Source organism: Symphodus melops (genome assembly GCF_947650265.1).
Source record: "Symphodus melops genome assembly, chromosome: 6".
NCBI classification, from domain to species: Eukaryota; Metazoa; Chordata; class Actinopteri; order Labriformes; family Labridae; genus Symphodus; species Symphodus melops.
In genome coordinates, this window is record NC_136696.1 from 9,387,848 (window position 1) to 9,408,166 (window position 20,319).

The 20,319-nt window shown below is 38.5% G+C and overlaps 1 protein-coding gene across 1 annotated transcript; it reads right to left on the reverse strand.

Annotated features, from left to right (window-relative positions):
• Window positions 1-337: 337 nt before the first annotated feature.
• On the reverse strand, window positions 338-19,424 carry pax6a (paired box 6a). The gene is made up of 11 exons (XM_079345155.1): window positions 19,343-19,424; window positions 14,266-14,319; window positions 9,349-9,479; window positions 8,631-8,846; window positions 6,744-6,906; window positions 4,879-5,034; window positions 4,096-4,178; window positions 3,838-3,988; window positions 2,126-2,235; window positions 1,817-1,958; window positions 338-1,330 (listed from the first exon to the last, which is right to left on the reverse strand). The coding sequence occupies exons 1-11, from the start codon at window positions 19,353-19,355 to the stop codon at window positions 1,248-1,250; spliced, it is 1,302 nt and encodes a 433-aa protein (XP_079201281.1). The 5' UTR covers window positions 19,356-19,424; the 3' UTR covers window positions 338-1,247.
• Window positions 19,425-20,319: the final 895 nt, after the last annotated feature.

Here is a 20,319-nt window from a genome sequence, read left to right on the forward strand (position 1 = left end):
CTCAGAAAATCACCAAAGGATCCCGAGTTTGGGGATGGTGCAACACATATACGATTTAATAATACAATTGTCACATTCCCGGGTTAAGTGTTTAGTTTTTTTCTGTTTCCCTCATGTTTCATGTCTTGTGCTTGTGTTTTACTTTGTTACTTACTCTGTGTCTCGTTTCAGGTCTGTTGGCTGCATGCCCTTCCCCCCAGTGTTTCCCACTGTTTGACTCCCTTGTACCAAACCCTGCCTGCATTAAATGGATTTTTGAAACTGCATTTGCCCTCGAGTCGTGCGTTTAGGTCTCCTCCTCTGTTTGTGAAAACAATGAAACAAAAAATGATAATTGAAATGTCTTTATTATCGAACCCCCCAAGATAACTGGAGAGGACAAATACTTTACACTCTGAAATTAGAAACTGATGAACATTACAGACACAATATAAGCGTTCAGTGCTTGTTCTGCTTCCTGTCTTAATTGATGGTAAATGCTGAATCCCCCAGCGCAGCCCACCCCCCAATAGACATAATTTGAAGATCATGAAAGAGAGTCCATGCCAGTAAGCAGATCACATCCAGGTCAAGATTTTTACAATACCAAACACAATTCACCAGAATCCACTTTCTGAAATTCTATACACATTTGTGGACAAGCCTTTTTGAATATGCTGTTGAAACAATCCACAGCACAGAGTTCACTTCAAATTTTTGACACTTCTTCCCTTTACAATTCGGTCACCATCTTTGTCTTTGCTACAAATACAACATTATATAAATAAGGAACTGACAGAAGAGGTAATATGTTCTCCCTCCAAATGTCCACATGAATATCGAGCTGTATAATTGTTAGCATTAAATGGTCCACGTTCCTGAGCTTCCTGAGTACAGCTCAGTCTGTAGCTTTTATTTCTGGGCCGCCATAAGAGGGTTCTCAACAGACAGACTTTCAACAGTAACTGATGCGAAAAGAGAGCTCCACAAGATCAGGTGGAGTTGAACCATAACAATCATTAGATCCTCCCATTGGTAGAGTGGAGTAGACATGTCCTTGTTTCCTGCTTGTGTCCAGAATTTGGTTTTAATGTATCCACGAAATCATCAATGAGACTCAATTCTTCATTATTATTTCCTGCAGTGCAGTCTGTTTCAGTTAATCACAGGTCCTTTTTTTGTACATTCAGGTTGTAAAGTAGGCCGAAGATTGGCCATGTGTTGATGTCCAATACAGTTCTGTTTCAAGCATTTACTGCTGCTGATCACTACAGACGTGGCCAGTACTGGGACATGTCCCCTTCACTTCCTGGAACCTGGACTGGAACTGAGACACCAGGAGAAATCAGGCCTGAGGAGAGAAGAACAAAGTGGTCATTAATATATGAGATAGCAGACTTAAAGATGGGTTGTAGCTTAAAACAAGGTCAGTTTTAGAAGCATCACAGTCTTTTGTTTACTCTTTTGTAAAGTATGGTTATAATAGCCAACATTTTTCCAGAGCAAAACCAGATGACAGTTCTTTGAGCCAGAGTTGATCTACGTGAGATGAGAAGTTTCATCTTCAGTTTTCTTACTACTTTCACATTTCTTCTAAATTGTTTTAATGTTTGATGATTTTTCATTTTATTATTCCAATACCACTCTAAAGGACCATCATTCCAACACTAATTGAAACCCATACGGTGTAATGTGGAAATAGTCACATCATTGTGGAGCATTGTGTTTGGGTGGTGAAGTTTTTAAAAAGAATTGAGAAATTACTGTTTCCAGCACTGGCAGAGGAGATTGCAGGGCGTGTAGAGTATCGACTTGAAACCATTGACTTAATTCCTACCTGTTGACGATGTTGCAGAAGAGCCCATTGGCTGGCTGTTAAGGTGTGGCTGCATGTGTGGAGGAGTATACGTATCATAACTTCTTCCGTTTATGGTGGGACTGGTGGGTAGCATGCAGGAATATGAGTTCTGACTGGATGCCTGAAAAAAAAATCAATGTAACCCATCAAAACTCCAAGAATGATCCATTGGACGATATTGTTCAAGATGAAAAGTGTTGTTTAAGCCATATTAATATTCACATAATTCTGTTAACCCTCCTGTCATTTAACCATGAGAAGATTTCTCTTGAAAAATTCATCTCTTACTTGCATAGGCAGACTGGCAGCCATACTGAAACTGGGCATGGCTGGAAGGCCGTAGCTGTTGGAAAGGACTGGATCTGATCTTCCCAACATGGATCCTGATGAGAAGGACACTAAATACAAAAGAGAGTGAGAAGAGATTTGAACAGTTTCTTAGAAAATGAAACTTTCAATAAAGACAAACCAAATACCTTAATGACACCAGCAGGTAAAGGATTTTTTTGGTTTTAGTCATTAATCGTCATTCATCTAAGGACTGTAAAGTCTATAAATGAATGATGATGTTAGTTGTATGAGGTACTTGTTCATATTAAGTGTATAAACCACGAGAGATGACAGTCAACTTTGTCCCTTTTGAGAAACCAGACAGAGGGCTGGTACAGAAACTTGGCTGTACCTGGCTTAATGGAAGAATGTAAGAAGAAGAAGTTACACTTTATTAATCCCACGAGGGGAAATTCGGTTTTTTACACTCTGTCTAATGACACACACATAGGCCGAGATACACACTCATGCACAAACAGGGTTCTAGTGACATGCATTAATGGAGAGGTCTCAGAGTGAGGGGGCTGCCCACAGCGCGCGCTCCAGAGCAGTTTTGGGGTTCGGTGCCTTGCTCAGGGGCACCTCGGCAGTGCTCAGGAAATGGACTGGCACCTCTCCAGCTACCAGACCAATTTCCGGACTTGGTCCGTGCCGGGACTTGAACCGGCGACCCTCCGGTTCCCAACCCAAGTCCCTACAGACTGAGCTACTGCCGCCCCAATGTAGTGCACCAATGTAGTGCTAAAACAAAGTGGCTATCTGACAGCAAAGAAATCTGCTAACAATGTCTAAATATAGCATACACTTACATCTTTGTTGCTGTTTTTTTTGCTTAGTTTAGCTTGACTAGTTAGTACAAATGGCCCTATCTGCATATCAGTATAGCCTAGCTGCACTCCAACTGGTTTTTCACTGAAGAGGACTAGCCATCCGGCTTCTCCTGTGGTAATCGTACTTATACTTAAGATAAGTACCTCATACAACTCCACCTAAAAATCATAAAACTACTATCCCTGCGGGTATGTCAACCCTGTTGCTCATATCTCCAGGTAAAGGTGTAATCTGGTTAAAAAGAAGCTAAACAAGTCCTCAGAACTCTGGTTCCAAATACATTTGTCAAAATGTTATTGGGACTTATGCTGGGAAAAATTGTAGTCTGTAACTCTAGTAGCTTTAGTTTTCAGAGTGTTTTCTGAAAAGTCTATAGAGCAGCTCTAAGTAAAGTTCCCTTAAGGCTATATCTTACTTTCCAGCTATTTTTTGTAAAACCCATCATCAGGTTGAAGAGTTGATGCAAGTGTGTAATGATGAAAAAGTTGAAAGTGGAGAAAGTCACCCTTGTCTTGTTTTTTGCTGAAATAAGTATTAGACTGAACAGAGAGAAAGTAGAATGAGCCACCTGATTTCTTGTGATTATGTGTAACGGAACGTAATACATGACAACAGATTTGCAAATGCAATATATATAATATTTTTGCAAAAACACAGCCCTTTCAATGCAACTACCCCATTCTGACAATTTAAACTGTCCTCTAAAATGCCTGATGTCATGCTATGAAATTAAAGTTTTGGTACAAATCAATCAAAAATGTAAAACCATTAATTTTGTTCATAGTACGTGCAGGTGTAATGTAAAGTATGTGTACTTGTAGTATATTCCTTGTTATTACCTGGTGTGGTAGGTTGGGGTAGAGGTTGGTAAACACTGGAGTTAAAGCTGCTGCTGATGGGAATATGGTTCGAGGAGTTGGAGACCTGCCGACGTTGATTTCTTAGCTTCTCCTCTCTCCTCCACTTTGCTCGCCTGTTGGAGAACCAAACCTGCACATACAAGAGTGTTTTCAGTTAATCCTTAAAATAATTTTGCTGTTAATATTAAAGGACAGAACACTGCTAACTGATGATTACTGTATATTTTTAGAGCCTACCTGTATTCTCGCCTCAGGGAGGTCTATTTTGTTGGCCAGGCGCTCTCGGGCAAAAACATCTGGGTAGTGAGTTCTTTCAAATTCTGAAACAGGAACACATAAGATCATAACATGATGGCATTACTAAATAAGATGTTTGGTAGACAGTATATATGTTATAGTGAAGCAACATCAGCTATGACTTCTTTAGCACTAATTCCTTTTCTGAAGTGTAAGATTGTAGTTGTGCAGACTGTACTTCTATGACCATTAATCCATTACTTATCTGTTTTAACTGATGTTTATTTGAAGAAATTATTTATCTTTTAGGAAATGTGGTTTTGATTAATGTTATTGTTGTTACTGGAATTAATTTCACAAACCCATGTCAGCTGACCTCATTTGCTTCTTACTCTCTGAACAGTGGCAATTACTCTCTTGTTAACACTTTTTTCATCTGACACATCTGTATCATGAGCAATACCGGCCATGGAGTGTAGAGAAAGAAAGTCCTGTTTCTATTCATGCTGTAGTGGGCTAGAAAGTATGAATTGAAGGTCCTATCTGGTCAAATTAGGTGTCAATCTTAAGGTCTAAGTAGCTGAATTACTGGGTCTGTATGGATGTTAGGACTACATTACTTTCAGGTTTTGAATCATGGTCCTGGTTTCCATTTTAAGTGTTAAGGAGCTAAGGAGGCTTAAACTAAAGAGACCAACATTGTGTGACATTGACCAATTTAATTGTGCAGATACAGATTCACCAGAAAAAAATGACAAACATTTAAGGATAAACAGGAAATACCTTTCTCCAGTGCTTCTATCTGTTCCTGAGTGAAAGATGTTCTGTTTCTCTGCAGTTTCCTCTTAAGCTGAAGCCTCATTTGAGTCTCCTCTGAGTCTTCCCCATTAGAACTCACTGAGATGGTGTTCTCCTCCCCTACGTCTGCTTGTGGACACTCTAGAGCAAAAAAGAAGGAAGGGGGTTAATCATAATAGGAGATTAAAAAATAAAAAAGATTGTAACACAACAGAGGTTAATCAGTCCTTCCATCATCCGTGTTTGAATATTTGGTTAAAAAGGTTAAATTCCAGCTCTAAAAAACTATTTCAGGAGTTTTATCAATCAATCATTATTTGTATAGCACCAATTCATAAGATGTGTTATCTGTAGACATTTTTGAAAAAAGCTTATGGGATAAGATGCAGGAAGGTTTTCTTCTTTGTATTTCTCACGTTCCTGTTGAGGTCAGAGCAGGCTGTGCGTGAATGAGGGTGTAGGGACAACCTCATTCAACTCAGTCCGATGGTGGTGGCTGGACCTTCAGGTGGCAGAAAAGCCTTCTTTGTCAGGAAGAAGGCTTTTCTGGGGTGATTTTGATTTGGCCCTTTTCTGTTTTGTTGAACTTTAATACTCAGCACACAGAAAATCCAAACTTAAATGTAGCTGATACCGAAGTGTATATCTCTGTTCAGCTAGTCAAGCAAAGTCCTTTTGGATGGTTTTCAGCCACCTCAATCGTGTTAAAATTTGATATCAATATAAGAAAGATGGATCTAAATGATTGGGGTTAGTTTCATCCAGGTACCCATACTTCTGTTTACTCACTCCTATGTGTTGTGTTGTTTTTTTGAAAATAAAGTTTCAACATAGCCTTTTGTTTTTCCTTCTATTTTTGAGGGTCAAATTCTCCTTTTAATTAATTGATAGGGTTTTTAATCATTTGTATGTAGCACATTGAATTGCTACATATGTTTTGACCAATTTTATAGATTTAATTACAAGTTAGGTATTAGAATATTATATTACATGCTAAATTAGACATTGTCTCCACAGGTTTATTAGCAATTACAATGATAATAATAAGTCTCTGTCGTTATTACTTCACTAAAAATCCTCCTTTGATCAAAGCAGACAAAACAATATGTAAAGCTCCCATCCATGAAAGTAAACCATGCGTGTAAGTAAGAGATGAGTGATGGCACAGGGCACTTCATAGCGCAGATCTCTGAGCAGACGGGAGCTTGACTCCAGCTCCCCGTGGAACTCATGTTATTTGCGGTGCTAGCCTAATTATTCATTATCCCCAGCAGACAGAGACTGCAAAACAGAATGAAGCCATTGCTCAGTGTCACAAGCAGTCAGGCAGAAAGAGACACAAATGAGTGGAGACACACCCTCTGCCTCCTCCATACAGACACACACACACACAAACACACACACACACACACACACACACACACACACACACACACACGCTGCAGACCGTGCATGACTTTGTTTCACTGTTGTAATCCCAGGGTGCTGGAGGAGGAGCAGCAGCATATGAGTCTAGTCCATACAACAAATGGGGCCCTCAGCCACACAGTGAAAGAAGAGGACAGGAGGCTGATCATGTCAACTCTAAACAATATGCCCTCTGTTCCATATAATGGGAATGCATAGTAAGTTTCGCAAGTGGACAATTAACTAATCAACAAAGAGGGCACACATATTTGCCATAAATCTGACCACAGATCAAGTCAACAAAAATTCAGATTCTTCCTATTAAACTGGCACTACAGGAATAAAGATTGATGATTGATTGATTTACGAATGATTGTGAGTGTACTTTCACTGTTGTAGTGGCGATAGTATTAGTAAATCGACTGAAGTGTAGAGTACAATACCATTTTCAGTGATTGTAGTCCCAGTGTACCAGCCTGAGCGTCCTCCCCAGGTGCTTTGTCCATTGAGCATCTTGAGTTTGTCAAACATCCCCTCAGTGCCCACTGTGCCCATTTGCGGCTTGTCACTGGCCAGGTTCCTGAGCACACGATTAATAGAAGAAACCTGGCGATAAACACAACAACATGATTAATTTTCTGGAAACGTAGGCCTTTGGTTGAAAGCATCAAAGAAAGCTGGTGTTGTCTAAACCCAACCGACCCAAATTCAACCTTCAGCCAGCTGCATTGTATCTTTTTCAAGAACAATTTATGACATTTAATGAGATCTGTTACTTCCACATCACCGGGTTGCTTTTAATAACACTACCAAGTGATACAAACCAACAGGAGCAGGGGTAAACCTGCATCATTCATGTTCTGTGAGGTAAAATTACATTCAGTTAGTGGAGTAACTGGCTTTGATGGGAAAGCAAATACATTGGGGTTTAATAAAAAAAAAAGTTCGATTTTTTTTTCTCATTATTTCTTTTATTATTAGAAAGATAAAGTAACGATCCAACCATCTCAAACAGGCACTACATTTAGTGAATGCAATCCACCAGAGGAATCCTGGAACTTTTCAATGAGTTATTAATTTCAGCCCAGGATGAACAATACATATAACATATAATTATGTTTATTCTTAGTCACATAGGGGCTGCTAAATCTTGTTTGGGGGATTATTGTATACAGAGGGGGGGGGGGGGGGGGGGCAGCGGGTGTGTATTGTAACTAATGTCTTGTGTCCTGCCTGTCTGTATACAGCTACTGGATGCTTTGAATTTCCCTCGGGATCAATAAAGTATCTATCTATCTATCTATCAATCTATCTATCTATCTATCTATCTATCTATCTATCTATCTATCTATCTATCTATCTATCTATCTATCTATCTATCTATCTATCTATCTATCTATCTATCTATCTATCTATCTATCTATCTATCTATCTATCTATCTATCTATCTATCTATCTATCTATCTATCTATCTATCTATCTATCTATCTATCTATCTATCTATCTATCTATCTATCTATCTATCTATCTATCTATCTATCTATCTATCTATCTATCTATCTATCTATCTATCTATCTATCTATCTATCTATCTATCTATCTATACAGTGATTACCAAATATAAAACCTCACCCTTAAACATCAGTAAATCACTGCGTCATGACATGACAACCAATGAATTAAACGAAGGAGTAGAACGTGACATAGTAAACAAAGTGACTCTTAAGAAGGTTTGGATCTGACAATAGCCACAAAAACGCCTTGAAATGACTCTCTAAATCCATAGGCTATTGAACATAGTGCATTTTGTGTTTGTCCTTCTTTTCCATTGTCACACACAGTTGTATGATTCTTTTGACCAGTCAGTTGACTGCAGTGTGTCTAGCTCTAGCCTTTAGTGGTGGATCGGTAGGCCTGGCACCTCAACTGAAGGGTACCAAAAAGTAGGACTGCATGGATTAGTTAATTTCGTACCCATTTTTTGAGAGTGGAAACACTGATAAATTTGTTATATATCGAACCAAACTGAACTTGGTGGAAACAAGGCTTAAAGCATCTGGTTAGAAAGAAGAAAATAAAGAGGTTTCCTACTTTAAAATACATCAAACTTGCAGCTTAATATAATGTCGTATTTTTTGTATTTTCAAATTACTTGAAAACTCTATAATACCAATTGTAAAGGATGGGTATTCTTTGTAGAGCTCCAGCAACCTGCTCCATCTATGTTAGGCCATACCTGCAAAGGCAAGCCAACCAGCAATGTTTTAGACTACTTTGTCCTGCATAAACCTCAAACACAAACGATTTGGCAAAAGAGCAAAAGGCCTTACACTGGGTATGTTGTCGTTGGTGCAGACTCCTTCAGCCAAAAGTCGATCTCTGATCTCCCAGGCGAAAATGGAAGGGCACTCTCTCTTGTACTGAGCAATCTTTCCCACCACCTCTGGAGTGGCTACCCTAGGTTTGCTCCCACCTATGGCCCGAGGACGGATTGAACCGGTCTCGTAGTATCTGCCCAGGATCTTGCTCACACAACCGTTTGACACCTAGATGTAAAACATCACACATATGAAACATTAATGGTTCAATGGTCATTCAAGTATAAAAGGCTTTGTTGCTTCAGAGAAAGTTATGCTCCTTTAAAGCTAAAAATGTTAAACTTTGAAATGAAAAATAAAATCAAATGGCAAGGAGTAACAGCTTGAGCTGAAAGGCAAAATAAAATCCATCGGCAACAGATTGTTACCCCCCATATGTATTATAGTTCCCAGTTTTGTATCAAATGCATCAACCCCACACCCCAAATCATTATTTATTGGTACCTTTCATTCAACACACGTTTAATTAAGGATAGTTCTAATGAAGAATAACTATCCAATGATAGTTATAAACAGGTCATCTACTAACCTATATGCCCTTTTGCAGAGGTCTAATCTTAAAGGAATGGAGAAACATCAAACCCCAAAGTATAACAACTTTCAATAATGCAGACTCTGTGTAGACTTAAAACTAGTTTTACTTTAGAATAAGGTACCTTGTCGATTTTACCTGTAGTATTCTGGATATGTCGCAGGGTCGAGCTCCACTATGTGCCAGCTCCACTATTTTCTGCCTGGTAGAGTCAGGTAAGGGTCTTCCATTCACAAACACACCTCCAAGCTGGTTAACTCCACTGTGACCTACACAAACACATATTGAAAGCTTAAAGACATTTTTTTTGCAAATGGTTTTTGGATTTGTATCAGGTGAACAATCACTTTAAAAATCACTAAGTTTGGCTCAGATTTGAACTGTATCAGAAAAAATACATCACATTACAATGCACTACAAAGCCAAACAGATCAGGCACATGCAGGGAAAGAAGAGGGAGGTCAGCAGGGAACACTGGTTTAAAGCAGATTAGAAGAAATGCAGGTACTGTAAAGTGCAGTTTCGTATGGTGTGAATGCTTTCTACAGTACAAGTAAGACTTTTGGAATTTGAATATGGGAGATCTGGTTTCATGCAACCTGTACTCTGAAGCCAGTTCATGAAACAGTGGATAAGATATATTTCACATAGATGCTCAGGATGAACATGCATTTTCCAAAGACATCCCTAAAGATTTTGGTTAACAACTGTTCTTGCGTCCACAGCTCTAGTTAAAGACTTTTTTTTTAAAAACATTCATGCTTGCTGACAGAATTTCTTATTTGTAAAAAAACAAAAAAAAAAGTTTTATATATTCATTGCTCATTCAAAAGTTGCCTTGACCCAACAGTTGAAAAATGTAATGATGGTGTGTACAAAAAAAAGTACAAAAGTTTTCTTCTAATCTTTTGACATCTTTGTAACAAAAGCAAACTCGGCAATCTAAGCATTTCAATCAAACTCCAGCTTTCAGGGAAAGCTTTTAGTTTAAAGCTTGAACTGTCTCTCCTGATCAACGTGTTGCACATCAGCAGACTGCAGTCTGTGCTGTGACACTGTCCAGGTTAAGTAGGGATTTACTGAATCAATCGTCTATTGTCACTTAATGGCTCTGTGGTTTAAAGCATATTGCAGATTTATAAACCTTCAACAAGGCATTAATAAATCATTCAACCAGCCAACATAAACATGAACACACACACCCACACACGTTTCTAACTTTTCTTTTGGTGTTTGGTTTGGTTAGGTTAGTGAGCCAAACCAATTGTGTATGGTTTAAAAAATAGGCAATATTACATTTCTAATTAAACCCAATTAAGTTCAATACCAATTCAACTTTAAAAATCATTTTGTCTTTAGAGCTGTAAGACACTTTGTATTATTGCTTGACAAAAGGATTTGTTTGTTAACTTAAAGAAGAGCAGAGCCAGGCTGGGGATCTGCTTATTTAGATCCTTCCAACCAGTTCTGACCCACCATCTCTTCCTTATACTGCAGGAAAACTACTCCAGAGGAAAGGAAACAGACAGCTCGCACTATCACAGCTTTGAACTTCTCTTCTGGTTAATTAAATTATAGTCAGCATCACGGCCCCAGCAGAAACTGTTGACTTTAGGTGTTCTGGTGGATTACTTTACCCCCTAACTCTCCGTCATGCTGCCTCACATCATGTTTGCTTGGTGTTTTGGGGTTGATGGTTGGGCTGTAGAAATGTTAATCACAGTGTCGTTTCCCAAAGGAGCACACCCGGGCTTCCCTCCGCTGACACTCAATTAATAGACAGACATATGGAGTCAATTTGGCTGTGGTCCCTCTGTGACACACACACACAAATGCACACACACACATGCGCACACACACTACTGGTGAGCCTCTGAGAGGAACAGCTGAGCACTTTTAACAATGAACCTGAATTACTTTTCAGTTGAACCATGTACTGAAATTATTGAAACGTTATCCAAATGGACAAAATGTACATACGTGTTAAACCTATTTTTGTGGCAACACTGTGATTTAAAATGTCACTTAGAAGCACAACATATACAATACAACTCTTTTTGAAATCTGATCATTTCAATCTCTTGATTTAATAATTGTAAATGTAACAATCATTACAAATGGGGCCTTGCGGGAAGACAAGCAGCAGTCGATTGTCAAAGACAAATGTTTGCATAATGACCAGAGTTATAGCACACAGTGACACTACTGACCAACAGAAGAAAAGACCGCTTCCTCTTTCATTCATGAAACGACAAACGGTTGATCAAAGCTAAAACTTAAAGTCATAAGAAACAGGATACAGAGTCTATGGTGATTTAGTTTGTCCCTGTACCTGTTGCCGCATAACAGAACAAGTGTAATCCAAAGTCCCTTTGGGCTGAAAGCACTGAGCTATGTGTGACCTCCCTTGTGATAGCTTAAGGGCAGATTTCATTAGAAAAAAAGAGCCCACTGAGATGACTGAAGGAACACTGAAAACATCAACTGTCAGTCAACACCAAAGGCTTGAGATGTTTATACCATAACCTCTATATGCATACAATGCTACACTCACTCATCTGCTCTCTTAGCCAGACCTGGCGAGATGGTGAGGAGAATGAAGCGGGCTGATTGAACCCACTTTCATTTAAATCAATTCCTAATGTAACCTGCGCTTCATTCACTAATGATCTTAGCAAAATGAATATTGGTTCACCTTTAGCAATTCCCCAACAACCTCCAGCTGCTCCATTTTCACAATTTGGAATTAGAATTGATTGGAGTGCAGGTGGTGTGATGATATATTTAACCTGATGCTACAGAACAACAAACAGCAGCATCATTTACTGAAACTCATGGTGAGATGGATGCGAGGGGTAGAGGCAGACATGGGGGTGGGTGGGGGGAAGTAATGTTGTGGGATTGATACTGAGCAGAGAAGGACACAGACAATGAAATAAAGCAAAAGACACATAAAGAGAAGAAATTCACACACCTTCACTGCAGAGAGCATGGACCTCTTGTCCCGCAGTAAGAAAGAAGAAAGCAGGTGGGGTTCAATGTCAGTTCCACCCACTGAGCTTTCATTGCACCAAGGTTAGAAATTGACCGGCTGATCATTTAAAAAATAACTGTCATTTTTTTGACCTGGACCTTGATTTAACATACTTTACAATTAAACGAATGATGCGTACAAAAAGTTTTTAATATTGTTCCAATTGCTTAAAGCTGCAAAACACAGCTGAGGATGTAATTATTGAGGAAAACACAACTGAGTTGTTTTTGTTCCTATTTAGACCAAGATCAGATTTTTAGTGTCTGACAACTTTACACAGAGGATCCATACAGAGATCGACTTTGTTTCAAAGGGTAACAAGCCCCCCAAAACTCCCATTAACAAAACACCTGACCACAGTGGTTGCTTGTAATTTGCCCCTTTATTATTTAGACTCCAAGGGATTAAACATATGTAGCACAGTAGGGATGTAACAATACCTCGTTAAATATAATTAAAAATCAATACCAATAGGTACAATTTAAAACGTTGCAACAAATTCTTTTCCAACACTTTTTTTTTCTGCAAAGAGAGCTTTTGGTTTGTGGTTTCTCTTGTACCACATCCGTTATTGACGATAAGAGGTGAACATACATGGAAGAAGCAAGTGAAGAATTTGTGGAGGAGTTGAAGGGAGGTGATCACATAATGGACAAGACAAGAACAGTGTGCACTGAAGAGCTACACAAATAGCACAACCAACAAGATGCAGCATGTAGAGAGAGTGCTACTTTAAGAAGCCTGAGACACTAAAATCTTACCAATGGTTGTTTTGGTGGTTTAAGGATTTGAGCTAATGGATAACACACTAGTATACTGTTTTATTTGTAACTTTAAAACGTCAAAATTATAGATAAATCGTATTTCACTGTCGGAGAATGAAAATAAAAGATTTATATTTATTTATTAACTGACTTCAGTTTCTGTTTTTTACAGAAATGGAATTGTAGAAAATGTAAATAAGGTCATATTGAGAGGCCAGTGTTGTGATACGTGTCGTGATATGTGGTAGTTGATTGTATTGTTACATCCCTATGGCACAGGTGAAAACAATCTGTAAATCCTTTACAACTTAAAAAAAAAAAAAAATCTTATATAAAAGTCCTGTAAGATACTTTGAAGTTTATCTTAACAAAACTAATGAACATGTCATTGATGGATGGAAAACATTCATAAACACATATAATCAGGGTTATTCCAATGTGAGATATTTTTTTCTTTGGAGTGTCTCTCATCTATCATTATAAATCAATACAGTCAGCCTTACCAAACAATTCTACACATATATAAATATATCTCAGAGCAGGATTACAATCAATGGATCAAAAGTAGAACCTTTAAAAACAATGCGTTCATTCTTATTTTAAAGCTTTGTAACACTAAGAGGAAATATACTTATATTTTGTGTGTTGCATTCACTAAAAAGTTATTTTATCACCCTGTTAATTACAAATTACTCAAAAAAATATTTTAATAGAGCAATGAAACAGCAATTAGGCTGCTCTGAAGTTGTCAAAATTCTATTTGCACATATTAATTAAAATTCAAAATTATATTTGCAAACATTGAATAAAATCATGCTAAAAATGTACCCTACAGTCTTTCAGTGTTTAGGCATGTTGTTTTGTGATTTTATTCATGAAAACGGCAACAACAGTTGTTTTTTTTTACACTTCCAAATCTATTACACACCAAACACAGATGAATCATAATGCAGTGCAGCAGTTACCAGCAGTGGATGTTGGTTGATTATGCTGTTTAGCTTTATTACTATTTTTTTCTTAAAAACATGACAGCCTGTCAGGTAACTGATCATGTTTGACTGTGGCCACCAGCAGCAGTTCTCAGTTGTGAGTCAATTAATTATGTATTTAAAAATGTGTTTTGTATGATCTGGACTTAAGCTCTTTGAGACACATCCCAGTGAAGTACAACCGTCCATCATACTTATAGATAATGTAACATGCACATCATGAATGATCACAAGACATGATTGCAGATAGTTTAGAAATGTAACTCACTGTTTTGCATCATAGAGGCCACTCCGCTCTCCCAGCTGGTTTGGCTTCTGAAATCTGTGCAGACAGAGAAACAAACTCTCAGAACATTTATTGACAATACAAAATACTCTTTACCTCCGTGACAGGAAGGGAAGAGAAATGCAGCTTCTTTTTTTCATCTGTCCTACAGCAGTTTTTACAAACATGTTCAGAAAAACAACTTGTCATTGGATGGATTAACACCTTTAGAGAGTGTCTCAACAGAATGGCTGAATGCCAAACAGTCCTGTGGTTGCTTCATATGCTAATATATGCTAATGTCCATAAAGTTATGAGCCCAGACTAGTCCTGGTCTGGGAGTCCAGTCCAGCTCCCGTTGTATATTATTAGACATACGAGTCCATCCTTGGTACGCTCTTCTGTTATCTATGTGAGTATATATTACTCAGGACTCGGAATTGTCGTTTTTGCACGATATGTTTGCACAAATCTTAGATAAAAGGTTTTTATGTTCTTGGGTCCTGCAGTTTGGGAACACCTGCAGATGCATTTGCAGACATGAACGCTCAGTGACAGACAGACTCAGTTTGCAGTACACTGCACTTCTAGCTCAATCTCTTATCATCTTTTTATTCTGATTGTGTGGGCTCCTTCGAAGAAAAAAGTAAAGGATTATTTCGTAACACCTGTTGTACAAACTGGTGAAAAAAGTTTATTTATGATAATACAATATCTTCGAGAAAAATGAGCCTGATTTTTAGAAGTAAGATGAGGACACTGTGTGATTTGGGGGACAGCTAATGTGCTCTATATAAAAAAAAGAACAATAGCAATAAGGAGTAGGGATTGGCTGTCTCCATATTATGTCATATGTTGGAGGGGAGTCAGAACACATCAGAGGTTTCATGACAGAGCTTTAAAAATAAAGTAGGAGGGGCTTGTTTTTTTGGTCAGGAGCAGGGCCCACACTTAGTCACACTAATCCAACCAAAAATATCTTTGAATGTTTCAGCACCTTCAGGCCCATTTTGTCACAGTTATCAAGGAAGCCTCAGACTTATTTCAGATACGAAACGATAAAAGACTAATGATGAATACTTCGGGGCACTTTTTACTGAGTTTTTATGAAAATTCATTTCATCCTGCTTCCTTTTAACAATAAAATAGTTGGATGCAGGTTCTATGGGCCACCTGCTCATCCAGAAAACAAAACGAACTCAGCGCTGTTCTTCTCCATTCATCGACCAACCTACTGAACTTAATCAATTATGAATCCTTTGAAGATTTTAAAACTTAATTACCTGCACCGGAGCAAAAAAACCAAACAAATAAAAATCACTGCAAAATCATTATTTAAGGTCTTATCAAAACATAACAGGCCTTGATAAAGAAAAAGGACTCATGGCTCTGTGTATTTAATCACATAACTGAGGAAGTGGTTGACCCATGGAGACACAACCGACCCCTGACAAAATTTGAAGATTTGAAGCAAGAAGTGGAGTCATGAAAAACTGGAATCATAAAGAAAAAAACACCTGTGAGGGGAAAAAAACTCCTCTGTGCTCTAGGGTGAATTAAGGTTAAGATGTGGGTGTGAGGATCATTCTCCAACATTTTCACCAAAAGGCCACTGTGCTGGAAGGACAAGTTTAACTATCTGTTGGCTTTCATGCATGTTGAAAGCTCGTGACATTCATTATGCTACATCACAATTTTCAAAATCAAAGCCTTTTATGATTGGTTAAAAAAAAAAAAAGAAAAAAAGCTTACATATAAAGGCTTCAAAGCAGCTCCTTCTCTGAAGCTCTTGTCATTAACAACCTGCATAATGAACATGAAGCAGCTCCACACAGAGAACACACACACACGTCACATACACACACACACACACACACACATAGGCAGTCTATGGGCACCTTGTCCCCGCTATAACTCAGCGCTTTCTGCGAGTGAAAGGAGACAAAGAGCCGGAGGAGCGGAGCCGCAGCTCGGCTCGGTAAATACCCAGCAGGCTTTGTGTGTCCGCGGGATTCTGATGTCGTTGCCTCGTTAGCTGCGGCTCGTTAAAGAACCCGCGACACAAAACCGCAGCGGGGAGCCCAATTTGACCAGTACAAGTGACATAAAGGAGTTCTGTTGAACACACTGATGACAATATAAAAGTTTCATTCAGGCCGTATTCAGCGCCCTGATATGAGCAGAAAAGAGCCGAGAGAGACACGAAGCATGCTGCACGACACTGCTGCTTTACCCTGAATAACAACAGCCTCATAATAATAATAATAACATTAATAATTTGTGAATTGGTTTGGGTTTATCAGAAGTGCTTATTTTAGGGATCTGAATTGAGTCTGTTAAAATGAATCAAAATAAAAGGCTACAATATCTAACTATTAACATAAACTGAGCTCAAGTATATAGGCAGAGTAAACAATCAAAATAAGACAATTCAACAGCATGTGACAATAAGCAACATGCCATCTGATTTAAGCTCTTCTCTTATTTTATCTAACATTGAGGAGAAGATATATCCAGCGGCATTTAGTTCACCTAAAGTTCTAGGCCTCTCCATCTGATAGAAGTGTCGCACATTATCGCTTAGTTAAAGTTTAGTACATTTTAATACACAATGGAATGATGTTCTGTGTTTGTGCTCTGGGCTCAACATATTCACTGGTCCACTTTCTCCGCAGACTGTGAGACTTGGGTTGCTTTCTCCAACTTTCTCCAGCATTGAAACAGACTTCATTAACTATATCCAGTCTGTAAAGCGCGCATCAAAAGTGAAAAAGAAAGACTAAAAGATGGAGCTTTGATCGTAACGAAGAAGGTGAATTCGGCTCTCAGTATATTCGATCTCCTCTTAAATAGGACCATTCACGGACAAGGCACTGGACAATTTCTTAAGGCCATTTTCAAGGATCTCACAAGTGACAGCCAACAATGACGGATCACACAAAGTCATGAAAATATGTTTTTTTTTGTTTTCTTATTTTATATATGCTATTGTAGCAAACTAAAAATCTAACAAGAAGGAAGAACAATCGAGATTTTTTCTGACCCATTTTAAAATGTCAATGTACAAAGAAAGCCAATCCAGCTTGTTACTAAGACAATAATAACTCAGCCTAGTGAAATCCATTTTGGTATAAAGTGGAGAGTAAAGGTTGGATGTGGCTCAGGTGCGCGTGGCAGATTATACAGAAGCGTTTGTGCACGTGCAGTAAATCTCTTCATGATAACATATGGAAGCAGCAGCTCGCTCTTTTCCAAATTCATCCCCATGACGCACACACACAAAAACACACAAAATAAAATGCTTTAAATTCACGTGTTGTACGAATTCATTTTGACCTGATTAATCATGCAGTTAATTGGCCTAGATGTCATTAAGACCTCAATTAACAGCTGCCTTAATTAGATCGTCAATTAACAACCTGATGGTCTTGTTTAATGTAGAGTTGATTTAAAAATTCCTGCAATCTAAACGGGGTATACAATAAAAATAATCTAAAAACATAATATTCATAAGAGTTGTGGTTTTAACACCGAGCAGGCCTTTAAGACATTCCGTGATATTTACTTTAGGCCTTGAACAAGTCAAGCAATGGCCTACTGAACAGTTACTCATACGCTTACAAATAAAAAAAGAACCCAGTTGAGGTTTATATATATATATATATATATATATAAACCTTGCATTATGTTTTTAATTTGAAAATTAATTTAAGAAACATATATTGTACTTGTTTTTTTTTTTTACAGATTATATCAACAATGTGACGGGTTATGCTGTCTGATTAAACAATTTAAAGGAAAATCTTTTACTCTTCAAAGGATAAATAGATCTCTTTTAGCGACATGTTCAAGTTTTTCAAACATTTTTGGATATAATTTCAAGTTAAACTAAACGTTGGGCATTTAGGCTATTAAGATCGGAGATTGTTTTTTGTTATTGTTTGTTAAATATATAAGATAAGGAGATTTGTTGACAGAATCCCCCAAAATATTGTCTGGACCTAAGGGGCAAAATAAAGACGTTCCTATAAGATAGCACGAGGATCAATTTCGACATGAGCATAACGTAGTGCATTAACGGCAGCTCGCATTTTTAGAGTATATTTCTCTACCTCCTCTCTGCACCATGGTTTTCCTTTCCTCCTGTCCGGTTGTTTTAATCCAGCAGAGAATATGCTCTGAGTTGATTGATATTAATCCACATCCATCACTGTCGATGAGGAGCGGGCGGCATCACCTCGCGCGCGAGCGTCAACCCCCAACGAAAGGTGATTTGGAGTTGTTCATGTTGGCGTTTGATAGGTTATGCATTTTCATTGCCCTCAGTTTTATCTTTAAAGCAAAAACATCCAGAGCAAATACCAAGCAAAGAAGAAGTGAAGTGTGCGAGCAGAGCGACGTGCATGGGACATTTTCAAATAAAACAAGTTCATACCTATGACCAAGAAGTCGGTAGACTATCTCTTGGCTGGCTCATTTCAATATCTGGAGGACAATGAGTTCATAAATAAACACTTCAACTGTATATGTGGAATCTAGTAGGTTGGAAAAACATATCTCAGCAGTTTTGTCTTGTCTTTTATGTATGTAGTTTTCTTTTAATTGCACACTTCCTGGCTGCTCCACATAATACATGTGTTTCAACTGTTTATGGACAATTAAAGGAACATATTTAAAATCAAACTTTTTCAGTTTGCTGTCTTTTCCTCTTGAGCTGTTGCTTCTTTGACATTTCTGAGGGAAATAAGATTATCAGAACTTATCTTCAGAACTTTTTACTCAGTCCCAAATTCATCTGTCTCTTTCATCCTGTCGTCCTCAGCTTCTCAGCTGTTCATGTTGTCTTAACTGTTTGTGGCTTTTCCCCTTCTTTCTTAATCAACTTCACTTTCTTTCTTTCCTTTTTTCATAATATTGCGCTATCCCTCATTCTCCGGTCCGCATGTGCAAACAAACGTTTTAACTCCACACTCTGATAGAGTGAAAGATGAGAGACGGACGGACAGAGGGAGGGAGGGTGCAACAGAGAAAGAGAGAGAGGGAGAGAGAGGGGGAGAGAGAGATGACAGAGCAAGCTTACCTTTCTGTGGCATGCTGTAGAGAAGTAAAGTTTTGGTTCGTTTAGTTTTCCAACAGCTCCTTTCTTCTATTCTTTCCTCCAATTAGTTTCTCCTTGACTGAGGAGGCAAGTGCAGAGAGGGACAGAGCTGTTCCTCTGAGGAGGAGGTGGGGAGGAGAGAGGGAGGGAGGGGAGTGGAGGGAGATGAGTGGGAGGGCTGAGAGACTATTACAGAGAAAGAGGATGGGGAGAGAGAGAGAGAAGGGGGGGAAAGGAGGGTGGAGGGTTTGAGCCACAATGGTGGGAGCTGAAGCTTGTTTATGAGTGTGTGTGTGTGTGTGTGTGTGTGTGAGAGAGAGAGAGAGAGAGAGAGAGAGTGTGTGTGGGGGGGGGACTCCTGTGATCACTATCCTGAACTCCATCGCTTGCACCACTTCGGTTCACTTCACTCTACTTTACTGACATGAAAGTGTCACATATTCAGCATTAGACTTGACACAGCACGAGTACTATCATTGCAACATGTACTTTACAGTCAAAGTGAACAGACTCAGACTCACAGTTTGGTCCAAAAACCTAGATAGGGCCTATTTGTTTCTACCTGAATGGTCACTTTTTTGTCTTCTACATTTGTAGGACTGTATTCAAATGTTTTCTGCAACAAGTTCCACCTACAACCTTGTCAAATCTTGGCCACTTGTCAGTGTCAGGTTCAGGGGTCCTATAGGCCTTTATCAAAATGTGACAATCTAGGTTCTCATAAAGTTAGCAATATTAGTGAAGCAAGGTATACGGTAAGACTTTAAAACAGAGGTCAAGATAGCATAAAGAAGAAGCAATGTTCGATTTGACTTTTAAAAGAATGTTTGAAACATTCACTATTGCTCTTTTAAAAAATAATGAATAACATATTTGATGTCAAAAAGCTCTTGTTTGACACAATGCCTGGCCTTTATGTATCACCATTAGTCAAACGGACCAATGAGCACTTAGAGTCA